Raw genomic sequence first — 13107 nt, 5'->3', positions numbered from 1 at the left:
ATTTTTTTATTAAAACTCATCGATAATTTTTAATAAAAAAATTGCTTTAAAAAATAGTAAGAAAAATGTTCCAAATGAAACCTTAAAACTGGTTCTTCATGTGCTTAGAGTCATGTGCAAATTTAATTGAAATTATTATTCTTTGTTATCATTAAAATACCAAACGCTCTTAGGCTCAAAAGGTCAGCATCAGTCGACATTCCATTAATTATTATTTTCTGGCATAAAGGCCAATTATCATTTCTATCATTTGGTATTTTACTATCAAATCTGCTCTCTCCTCCATTACAAAGGTTGTGATGCATTCCTTTAAAAGACTGTTGCGTCATAAATGAGATCAAGATAAAAATTTTAAAAGAGATTATTGTGGATAAAGAGAGGAAATTTTTAGACAAAGACTAAGGAACAATTATTAAATCCTCTGACCGGACGTAGAGCTATGTTCGGCCACCAATAACATGTCGCCACGTGCTTTTACTCTTTATCGCGCGACCCGACGACTTGACCCAGACCGGAACCCGGGAATGCTATGTTCGCGTATTGCGAGGTATTACTCGGTATTTGCTCGGTATTGCTTGACAATAACGAGAAATACCGCTCTGTGAAGACCAATATCGAGTAATACCGAGCAATACCGAGTTGTGCCGAGTTTTTCTAGAAAAACTCAGTACAACTCGGTATTGCTCTCGGTATTAGTTATTGCCGAGCAAAATCAACCAATACCTAGCAATACCAAGCAAAATCGAGAAATACCGAGCCATCCTGGGTCCGTTCCGGGTCGGGTTGTCGAGGCGCGATTCTACGGGCGGCCGAACGTAGAACTACGTCCTGTGATCTGACCAAATAAAAGTTCAAGACTAAGGCTTCATTTGAGACGATTTTTGTATTACTTCTTAAAATGAAATTTTAGTAGAAAATTTTTAATTTTTATATTAAAACTCCATTTTAAGAAGCAATAAAAAAACTGTCCCAAACGAAATCTAAGACTTCGATTGGTACAACTTTCCTACTAATTTTTAAAGCATTTTTTAATACAAAAATTTCTTAAACAAAAAAATTTATACTAAAAAACTGTTTTAAAAAGAAACAAAAAAACTGTCCAAAATAAAACCCAATATGACCAGCAAAATTACAATGTGGTCTTCAAAGAGAAGGTTACAGCACAAGAGAAATTTTGATGCAAGTCTTAAGAGGGGTGAATGCAAAAAATATGGGTTTGCAGCATAAGCTGCAAAAAAGACGGTTGTAATGCAAGTAAGATCACAATGTAAGTCATAAAAGAGAACTACATTACAAACAAATGAGGCTAAGATGAATGCCTAAAAGAAAATGATTGCACTGCAAATAAGCTCACTTCAAAATCATCATCATTTCTCAATCATTATCGATTCTAGATCATTTAATTTTTTAATTATTACTTAAGAACAAATTGAACTCTTATGCTTTATTTGGGATAGCATCCTTATTGCTTTCAAAAACGATATTTTAGCACAAAATTTTTTGAACTATAAAATTTTATACTGAAATGTTGTTTTAAAAAACAGTAAGAAAGTTATCTCAAACGATGCCTTAATCATTACTCCTAACCTGCTTTGATAATTGTGCACTTCACCAAAAAAGCAATCTAAAGTGATTTTCTTATCATAGCATCAATCATAATTTTCATTTCAATCACCTAAAAATAAATCATAATACATCTATCAATATCAGCATAAAAAGGTTAGAATAACTCCAATGAAAGATAAGATTAGAAAGAGTCATCTTAGATGATTTGGTCACATAAAACGGTGGCCTTCCGATGACCCGATTAGGAAAGTAGATGTATTAGATTTGACTTATATTAAGAAGAGTAGAGGTAAGCCTAAAAAGACTTAGAAAATTATTAGAACTGTCATTTCTTTATTAGATTTAAATAAGAATTTAAATTTTAACAAGACAATCGAGAAAAAGGTTCATGTAGTCAACTCCATATAGTGCGATAAATATTTGATGTTGTTGTACCGTTGTCTCCTGGTCTCCTCTGCCTCTTGGAGGATGACTGATGTTTTGTTGGGTTTTCATACATAGAATTTTTAACAAATCCATCTTTTAATCTGTTTGATATATGTAATAAAATATTTTATAGTCTTTATGCCATCTTAAACATGAGATTATATAATTATAGAGCAATTATTTCATGCAATTTTTGAATTTTACAGAGCATAGCACTATTAAATAGCTCAAAAACTCCCTGAGTTCCTCAGCCTGATAACAGAATGTAGACATATTAAAGGTTTGAGCTACAAATTACACTTTTGTGTATACATCTACTGAAGCCATCAGGTCATACAATAAACTAATTGCCAAAAAGAGTACAGTATATTTACCTGGAAAGATTTTCTGCATTCTGGTGCTTGGGATTCAAACCAGAGCCAATTCAATACCAGTATTTTGAGAAATTATTATGTGTGGATATCGGATGGTCCGGAGGTCAATCAGAACGCGCCACATCACCCGGTACCTAGCAACGGCACTGAGCAAAAAAATAAAACATGGCGCATTCTGGTTGGCCTCCGGATGATGTCCGATGTCTGCACAAAATAATTTATCCCAGTATTTGTCATATAGATTAGTGGAAGAACCGACGCCGGCAACGTGTAGACCCGAGCTCTTCATATTCCGACTTGGATATACACATTGATTCAAAATCAGGGCTAGATGCCAATAATGATCCACCTCTCCACACGCCTTTAATGGGACTACAAAAAAAAAAAATCAAAAGAAAGATGAATAACTACCTACAAAAGAGAAAAAAGAGGAGGGTAAGCGTGAGAAGTCTGCAAGCTCACTCTTCCTGGCTAGTTATCTTCACTCGATAGTCATCTCGTACCAGTGGTCGCAACTCCCTCTCTCTACAAGATTTCATAAAAGAGTTTAAACCATGCTGCATTCATATGTACTTACAAGACAAATTACAATGATAATCATCTTACAGCCTTGCTGCAAATCGAGGAAACAATGTGCTTCCACCAGTCAGGACAATGCTGCAAAAAAGATCTCAAGTTATTCAAAGAAAAACAATAAGAAGAGAAGATATTCTGAAATTGACATCAGTAGACAATAAGCATTACCTCTCAAAGAGTACAGGATGAAGATATGGATGGCATGCATGAACAGACCTGACGATACATTCAGCTAGTCCAGCTTGATTCATACCTGTGGAGAAGGATAAGGCATTGCTCATAAGATCATGAAATTTAAGATGAAAGGTAAATCCTTATAGTCATCTTGAATAAGCAGACACAGAAGGGTAATTCTCATATCATATGCTAACCTATGAAGTACTCAATCATTCAAATTAATTAGCTAAGTTAATCCCAACAAATCGTACAAAATGTATCAAATTCGGCCAATACCAAAAACAAGGAGCTTGGATATTACACAGGGTTTCCTTGCACTTGTGGGTCACAGTTTTCTGTGATAACCTTTAATGCTGTGACGTGCTCAATGGAATTTTCATAGGTCAAAAGATATCAGAAGAATAATATAAAATGAAAAAGGCCAAAAAACATAGGAAAATAAAACAAAATAAATCAACACTTTCATTCTTGAAGCAGGTTCCTTGAGCATGAACTTCAAAACTTGTTCTAATGTAGTGTATACAGAAAATAATAAATCCTAACAATATAAGCAAAATATATTTGCATGAATTGAAATATGAAATTGGTGTTATAGCACATTGGATACGTGAAAAAGTATGTCGGTGTATAAATATCGAATGATTGCCCTGCACCCATAAACTTAGCTTTTTGGTCAAAAATGGGGTTCGACCACCGGTACACCAAACCCAACCTCCTTTTTGTTCCAACTCACAAGTAATATCAAAGTTGTCAATTCGGATAAGATTAAGTTGTTCATACCGTCTGTGGTTCCCACGAAAATTGTTACCTAAGTCAAAGCAAAGTTCAAGAGTAATCAACAATGTTGATTCCAAAGTAGAGGCTAGTGCTGGTTTCATCAAGTATGCAGCGGGTGGTATTAACGTCAGGTGACGAGGTCATTTTCGAGGCATCGAGGACTTATGATGGGAGAAAAGGGAGTTTTGGGGTGTTGTAAGTCTCGACCAAGGTCTGGTTGAGCTGAAAAGAAAGGTTTGAAAAGGGAAATCAAGGGGTACAATTCAAAATGGATAGAGAGAGGACAAGAGAGATTTAAAGGAAGACAATATTTAAAGGCAAATATTTGTATTCATGTACCAACTCTAAAACTAGTGGCATAGTCGTTTTGTGCAACAATTGATTTAAGTAAATCTTTCACGAATTGATTATGCTATTGTGGGCTCCGAAAATTCGGCCCCAGCCTCCGCCCGCTTTGCTTCTTTTTTTTCCCGAGGGGAGTTTTAATGGAATTAAGTTCCGGGGTAAATTTTGGGAGGCAGATAGGTTTGTAGATAATACACTACCCAGATATTTCTCCCTCATTTTGTGAGGACTTTATGATCTGAGTTATGGTTTCCTATAGGCGCAAGCCCCTATAGTTAATTACCCCTCCCGATAATGAGAGAGAACTTTTGATTAAGGCTAGTCGTCAATCAGATACATATAAATACATGTTATCTGGCATATAGTAGCAGCATATAGATATTTGTAATGGTTGGAGAATTTGGGAATTTGGAATTTTGAAGGTTTTATATTTGAAATTGAAAATTTCACCATCTTTCTTTTAAAGCGGATGGTGGGGGAATGGATGATGGACCCAATCAAAATCTCATGGTTCCGTCGTCCTAGGCCATCATGGTCCATAGTCTACTTAGTCAGAGGATGTAGTCGACCCAACCTAACAAAATGATCCTTGTTAGCAAACATGGGTTGATTCGTCCAAGGATACCTTGTAGACTTGGGGTAAGTATTTGCATAAGGGGACAAATTTAAATCCACCTTAGCTAACAGAGGGCTTTGTGCCCTATCGATTATATTCTATTGATTCATATCTCAAAGATTTGATGTCACTATGGAACATATTGGCTCTGCCCATAACCGCTATTTAGTGGTGTCATTTGACGGCAAAATCACTTCGTTCAAAGGGCCCCGAGTCATAACCGTTTATCCTGCGGTATCATTTAACGGCAAAATCGTCTGTCATAGGAGATGTATTACGTCCTTATTGATAGGAGATTGTTTGACAATGGATCTTAATGATATTTTCGACTAGGCATTAGCTCTATGTGAGCTGAAGTATATTTCAATTTGTCCACTCCGGCAAACTATTGCGGGGGTGGATGAATTTTGCTTCAAGTGTTTGATAGTGGAATTTCAAATTTTAAATACCTTTGATTCTTGGGATTTTAGAATTTGAATTTTATGGCCTTTTGGATATTTGGAACACTACTGTTGCTAGGTCCCAAGTCCTGGATGAGAAAAGTGGAGGGTTGCGTTAGGTAGTCGACAGCCAGCGTAAAACATGTCAAATAATAATGTTATGAATCCTTTAAGAAATTGTGTTAATGCTAGGGCGTCCCGTGGAAGCGCGTGCTGTATGACCTGAATACAGTGACAAGTGTGCAAGGGCCGCTGCACCGGCGCCCGGGTGCAGTGTTAAATAGGCAAGGGTTACCACATCAAGGACGGATGTGGGCAAAAAAGATAGTTCATAAAACTAAAATTAGGATAGAAATTTGGAATATAGGTTCCATTGCTGAAAAATTAATAGAATTATTAGATATTATGATTCATAGGAAGATAAATATTTTGTGCAATCAGAAAACTAAATGGGTTGGAGAGAAGGCTAAGGAAATTGATAGTTTAAGATTTAAACTTTGGTATTCATGTAGGAGTCGTACTAGAAATGTTGTAGGTATTATTATAGATAAGAGTTTGAAAGGTAATATTATAAAAATTAATATGATTGGAAATAGAATTATAGCTTTAAAAATTGTTGTTGATGATAAGATTGTTAATATTATAAGTGCTTATGCTCCTCAAGTAGGTTTGGATATGAGCTCTAAATTAAATTTTTAGAAAGATTTAGAAGAATTATTACAAAAGATACCTCTACAAGAAAGAGTTTTTATTGGAGGAGATTTAAATGGACATGTTGGTAGAGAGGTAGATGATTTTAAAAGCATTCATGATGACTATGATTTTGGAACAACAAATGAAGGTTACAAGACTATTTTAAATTTTTGTTTAGCTTATGAATTTTCAATTGCTAATACCTTATTTAAGAAAAGGAATGAGCATCTCATAACTTATAAAAATGGATATAGTATAACCCATATTAACTATTTTCTTATAAGAAAATTAGATCGGTTAGATTGCAAAGATTGTAAAGTTATTTTGAGTGAAAATTTATGTACCTAACATCGATTATTAATTTTGGACTTTAAGATTAAGGGGCAGATAATAAAATAAAGTAAAACGATATTCTAGGATTAGATGGGGGCATTTAAAGAATATTAAAAAAAATATTTTTGAGAGTAAGATTTTAGATCTTAAAATTTTATCTATGCATGAGGATGCTAATGTTATGTGGGAAAAAGTGGCTAGTGATATTAAGAATATTGACATCATATGAACCGGCGGTCTTAAACCACCAATTGAATAAGTGATTTTTTTCGCCAGCGGTCCAGCACGCCGGAACAATCCACGCCGGTAAAAGCCCTAATACGAGTCGCCTCGCTCCGCTCATTTCATTTTCACTCTTTCCTTCTCTTCCTCTCGGTCGCTCGCTGTACCGTGTCCTCCGCTCGTCCGATCAGCCCCCGACGAAGGAACTCCGCGCCGCCGACCCCAGTCCGACCGCCGCCGACCCCAGTCCGACGCCCGCCGAGAGTCTACTCCGACGCCCGACCGCCGACCGATTCCGACCTCAAACAATTCGATTTCTATTTTAAGGTTATTTTTTATGGTTTTTCTTTGATTATTTGGTGCTACTCCATGTTATAATTATTTTTTTAGTTAATGTTTCATACTTTAAAAATGTGGGAGAGAGTTATGGAGCATAGGTTTTAGGTGTGATACTAATGTTTCTCAAATCAATTTGGATTAATGCTTGGTAGGTTTACAATGGAAGTCATTACATTTTTTTGAGAGGTTTGATGGAGAAATATAATGAGAATAAGGAGGATCTATATATGATATTTATCTATTTAGAGAAAAACATATGTTAATATTCAAGAGAAGTGCTATGGAGGGTTTCTTAAGAAGAAAGGAGTTAATAATGCTTATATTTAAATCATTATTGATATGTATGTAGGAGCTATTACTTGTGTTCAAATACATGGTGGTTTGATCAAGTATTTTCCTATTTCGGTTGGATTAATATCAAGGATCAGCAAGAAGTCCATATCTTTTTTGCTTTACTCATAGATGTTCTCACTAGACATTTGTGAAGAGGATGTACCTTGGTGTATGCTTTTACTGAATGATATTCTTCATGTTGATAAGACTAGAAAGGGAGTTGAAGGAAAAACATGAATTATGAGGTCAACTATAAAGTTTATAAGGTTTTCGCTTCAATAGATCTATAACTGAATATATGATGTGTACTTTTAGTTGTAATAGACCTTGTGAGGGATTATGCATTGGGTGATCAAGACATTAATAAGAGTTGACTTGGTCAAATTGACCAAGTCGAACACCAAGACCCCTCTCCAATGGGTTCAGAGAGTCGAGTCGAGTCTGCTGGGCCTAGACTTGTACCCTGGGTCAAACCCGATTGACAAGTCCAACTAGGGTTGACCACCTTGCCCTCCTTTAGGCCCCAAATCAAATCTATGCGTTTATTTTATTTAAATGCAACATATGGATAAGCTTTTGTTCTTTTAGAGCATGATTAAGTCCTTCAAAGCATAAAAATCTATTTGGATGTATAACAGATTGTTTATGCCTCCAACATGTAGGGGTACGTTTACTTCAACGTGCAAATGACTATCTAAGAAGAGAGATATTGGATGTATAACAGATTATTGCCGGTCGAAAAGGATTGACAGTTGAATTTATAGAGGGTAGTTGAAACTTTCATTCAAGTTGCATCTCAACTGCCTTCCTTTCAGTTGATAAAATGTTTAGATGTCCGTGTTCGAAGCATAAAAATCTTAGCATTCCTAAAGCCCGATGATGTGAAGCTTGATTTTATATCTTAGGGGATTTCTTCCAAACTATTGGATTTGGACATCACATGGCGAGTACGAGCCACATAGAGATGCTCATGCCGGTTCATCTACAGCTTATGAAATATTTGATGAAGATCAAATGAGTAGACCCTATGAAGACCTTATTTTTTGATGTACAGGTCATAATTTAAGGTCTAATGTGGAAGAGCCACCAAATGCAGAGACACAAAAATTCTTTGAGTTATTACATTCAGCTCAAAAGCCAATTTGGGAAGGTTGCAGTACGCATTCGGAATTATCCATTGCAGTGAGATGCTAAGTATTAAAACTAAGTATAATATTCCCCGTGAGTGTTTTAATGACGTTATTGGTCTTATGAAGGAAACTAATCCGGCTGATAATTTAATTCCCTTCAGACTTGTACCGACAAAGAAATTAGTATCCAAGCTGGGTCTCACTACTACAAAGATTGATTGTTGTATCAATGGATGTATGTTATACTATAAGGATGATGCAGCAGAAGTTATTTGTCGCAGCTGCAATGCTCCTCGTTATTAAGTAAAACTCGGGAAAACAACGTCGTCCAAAGAAAGATGTGCATATTTCCGTTTGTTTTATTTACCAATCATTCCAAGACTTCAGCGGCTCTATGCATCATGAGTTCAGCAGGCCATATGAGATGGCAATAGGAGAAAATAGCAAAAAATTGATGTTCTTTTCTCATCCATCAGATGCTGAAGCGTGAAAACATTTTGATCAAGTGCATCCTTCATTTGCTGCTGAACCCCGCAACATAAGATTGGGATTTATTACTGATGGTTTTTACTCTTATAGTCAAACAGCTACACCGTATTCTTGTTGGCCAGTTATATTAATACCATACAACCTGCCACCAGAGATGTGTATGACAACTCCGTTCATGTTCTTAACTCTGATTATAACTGGACCACATAATCCAAGGCAAAGATTGATATCTATTTGCAACCATTAATTGATGACCTCAAATTATTATGGAAGGAGTGTCACATATGACATATCAATAAAAACAAAATTTTCTCCTTCGAGTTGCTTTTGCTGTGGACTATCGGTGATTTTCCAGCTTATGGTATGTTGTCTGGTTGGAGCACAGCAGAGGAAATTAGCATGTCCTTACTGCATGGAGACAGTAAAGCTTTCACATTAAAACATGGAGGGAAAAATACTTGGTTTGATTGTCATCGATATGTTTCTAAATGCTAATTCATCAGTTCGCGAAGAAATAAAAGAAGCATTTGTTAAAAACAGAATTGAGCGATATCACCTCCAATCAAGATTAAGTGGTGATGAGATACTAACAAGACTTTCCAACATTCCAACAATTATTGATTATCCAATGCTATCAGAATCTAAATTTCCGGGTTTGGTGTTCAATAATTGGATTAAAAAAAGTATTTTCTGGACATTACCTATTTGGAGAACTAATTTTGATAAGACATAACTTGGATGTTATGCACATTGAGAAGAACTTTATGGATAATATTTTTAATACAATTATGGATGTTAAAGGCAAGAGTAATGAAATGAGGAAAGGAATTGAAGAGATGAAAAGGGTTCAGCTAGAGAGATTGAAGAATGAGGAAGGCTCAGAATGAAATGCAAGCAGAGTTGCAATCCTACAGAGCTGGAAAACAAAGGAAGAAGGACCAACAGGAGTCAGCCATCTGCAGACAGTGAGGATACCGATGATGATTAGATGCTTTATTATGTTTGATGAATGTATTAATTAGAACTTGTGAACTTCTGAACTTGTGATTGTAACATTATATCATGAACTATCTTGTGAATTTGTGATTGTAATGTTATGATGAATTTTGATTTTGTTTGTATTTTCTGGTTGTGATGATATAGCGGCGTGTTGCCCCACATATATTGCTTTTTCTGCAGGTTTAGACTTTAGGGTGAACCTCCCTCAAATAGAGGGGATGCTGTCAATTTTTTTATTTTTCAGTGCCCTGATACAGTATGTTCCGGCGGCCTAACGGCGGTTTTGCCGCCGGAAACGACGAATACCGGACGGACCAATAAGCCGTCGGTTATAATATTAAACCGCCGGTAATTACCGGCGGTTTACCGACGGCCGCCGACGATTCTACGATGGACACCCCGACGGTTTAAACGTCGGTAATACGCACGGCTATAAACCGCCGTCCACCGCGGTAAATTACCGGCGGTCCTAAACGCGCGCGTCCGCGGTCTAGAACCAGACGACGCCAGTTTTTAAAACCGCCGGTAAACGTTACCAGGCGGCTTACCGGCGGTTACAATACCGGCGGCCTCTAACCGCCGGCCAAACCGACGGTTAAAATTCCGGTGGTTACCGGCGGTATTCCGCCGCCGGAAAACCCCCGTAAAAACTAAACCGCCGGTAACACGCCGTCGGAAAATGGTTTCCTACGCCATTTTTTCCGCACGGTTTACAAACCGCCGTTAGACACCGTCCGGTAACATTAAAAACCGCCGGTAAAATCTAGACTAACCGCCGGAAAAAACGCCAGTTTTTCAGCGTTTTTCCTGTAGTTGTATCATAATATATCATCTTCAATTTACATTGTTTAGTGAAATCATTACAAGGAATGAGGATAAAATAGCTCTTGACCTTTGACCGGCATTAAAAAAAAAAAAAAGAAAAGAAAGATCAGTGTACTTGTCCGGCTCCGTCTTCGCATGTCTCAAAATCCCGAAGAATCTAGCAATCAGACGTCCTTGCGCACGGTCAAAGCCATCCTATGTCATCTCTTCCCCCACGTTCGCTTTTGAAATGTGTTATATTTTCCTTACTCGTAGTTAAATACCGGGGAGGGGAATGAGGCTCTAGTGCTGGTACCTTCCTCTCCTCACGACCAAAACTCCCACACACAGAGCTCCTTCCGACTCCCTAACTAGGGTGTCAATTTCAGCTCACGGCTCGGGTTCGGGTCGAACCCGAAACCATTCGGATCAACTTGAACCCGACTCATTTTTGAAAATGGGTTCAGTTTTCCTGACCCGAACACACGACTCGTCTTCGGGTCCCGGGTCAACTCGACACGACCCCGAAATGACCCATTTCCAAACAAAAATACTAGTTTTTCGAGTTCAAAAACAGGTTTATCTCCTCTTTTTGGGTCAAAACTAGTTTACTCTCCTCTTTTTTCAGGTAAAAAAAAAAAGTCAATCTCGGTTGCCAGGTTCCAAATCGGGTTTTTCAGGGTCAAAATCAAGTCAATTTTGGGTCAAAGGGTTAACTCAAAACCCGACCCAATTTTGAAATGGGTCTAAATTTGAACTCGAACCCGACCCGTTTCGAGTTCGGGTTGACCCTAACCCAAAATTTTTCTGGGTCGTGTCAAATATTGACACCTCCTACTTCTAACCCCAATAGAAGCCCTAGCTGCCTCTACCTTTCCCCATAGAAGCCCTTACCCAACGCCTCCCTTCAAAGCCCTAAGCCGACGAACTTTCCCTCCTTCGCGTCGCACATTCGACGATGCTCTTCGTCGGTTGGAAGTAGGACATTTGATTGGAACAGAAAAAACAGGAGCTCGCTTGCGTGAGGTAACTTTCTCTCCATCCCACGCTTCTTCGGCTGAATCCCCTTAAATTCGCTGAACTATAAATTAAGTGAATCAAGGATTTAACGACAAGATGAGGGAAATGAGGATTTAACTCTCTGTGAGAAGATTTAACATAAATCTTGCTCTAATCCTACTTAAATTTAGATCACTATATGTGTAAATCCTGTATAAATCTGTTTTCCAAGCAATCCCTAAATCTTTCTTAATTAACTTAATTGTAATTAATTACTTTTAATTATATTTGATTACTAGTAGTGATTAATTATGATTAATTGAAATTAATTATAATTAGTAATTTAATTAATCTATAATTAATTTTAAATTAAATATAAAATTAATTATATCTTAATTATATATATAATTATACACTAGCTTTTGTTAATTATAAATTAAAATTTAAATTTATTATATAATTAGTTTTAAATTATAATAATAATTATGTTTATATTAAATATAACTAATTATAATTAATTTATAGTTAATTATAAATAAGATCCCATTAATTTGCAATTAATTTTAATATTAAATATAACTAACTTGATACTTAATTTAATGATGATTATAAATTAAATATGCATGCATACTTGGCCTCTCCTTGCGTGCCAAACACCACAACAATCCCGCGAATGGTATAAAATTTTCCCAAAAAACTCAAATTCGTCGCTCTCGAAGTTCTCGCAGTGCACTGGAAAAGCCGCCCATATACGCCTTTTTTGCACTGTCGGATGGGATGGGAAAGCCGGTTAGTTAACGACGCCTACCCCGATGCGGAGGTCCTTATAAGTACTATCGAGCATGGGAAAGCCAACTGTTTTAAAAACAGGTACATTCAAAGACCCCACCATACACCCCTTAATTGCGCGTGTGGGAATGAAGACCACGGCTTGGCGGTGTCCTAAGAACACCTACCATACACACATTTATTGTGCGTGATGGGAAGGCCCAGATTCCCTATAGTTTTCCATCTCATGGGGAGGCGCGCCGTGAGGTTGCTGAAATTTTGCCTGAAACACACACAAGACTTGGAGAAATTACAGTGGCTTGTGAACATGAACTCAAACTTGGACAAATGCAACATGAGGGATCTAACTTAAACTTTTAACCAAAGTGATAAGAAATTGAACTTTCAAGATGACAGAGACCTTGAGCACAGCAGGGGAACTTTATTGGACATGATTTGGAATATAAATGAATCAACAATTGAAACTTAACACGCAGAGCTCATAAGACTTGTTTTGGACTTGCACTTGACCTTGAACAAAATCTAAATTGTTGATAAAAGGTTAAACCTCAAGTAAAATTGAAGACGACTGGAGCCAAAATTCAATCAATTTGGAATATGTATTGAACATGCAACAAACTTTAGAAGACTTTGAACAAGGCATTTGACTTATACTTTGAACTCGACTGCAACATTAAGTG

At 36.9% G+C, this 13107-nt stretch overlaps 1 protein-coding gene across 1 annotated transcript in view; it reads right to left on the bottom strand.

The window, feature by feature from the left end:
* Nucleotides 1-2182: 2182 nt before the first annotated feature.
* The window catches only part of LOC110102072 (actin-related protein 6), a 34086-nt gene continuing 23161 nt past the window's right edge, over nt 2183-13107 (bottom strand). Inside the window, exons 4-7 of the mRNA XM_020830246.2 lie at nt 3111-3195; nt 2973-3023; nt 2829-2891; nt 2183-2738 (exon numbers count right to left, since the gene is read on the bottom strand). Coding sequence (XP_020685905.1) covers nt 2609-2738; nt 2829-2891; nt 2973-3023; nt 3111-3195 — 329 coding nt within the window. The 3' untranslated portion in view covers nt 2183-2608. The remainder of the gene's footprint in view (nt 2739-2828; nt 2892-2972; nt 3024-3110; nt 3196-13107) is intronic.

The sequence above is a fragment of the Dendrobium catenatum genome, unplaced genomic scaffold, assembly GCF_001605985.2.
Source record: "Dendrobium catenatum unplaced genomic scaffold, ASM160598v2 fragScaff_scaffold_283, whole genome shotgun sequence".
NCBI classification, from domain to species: domain Eukaryota; kingdom Viridiplantae; phylum Streptophyta; class Magnoliopsida; order Asparagales; family Orchidaceae; genus Dendrobium; species Dendrobium catenatum.
Note: the sequence above shows the minus strand (reverse complement) of the source record. Positions and strands in the feature narration are given on the sequence as shown.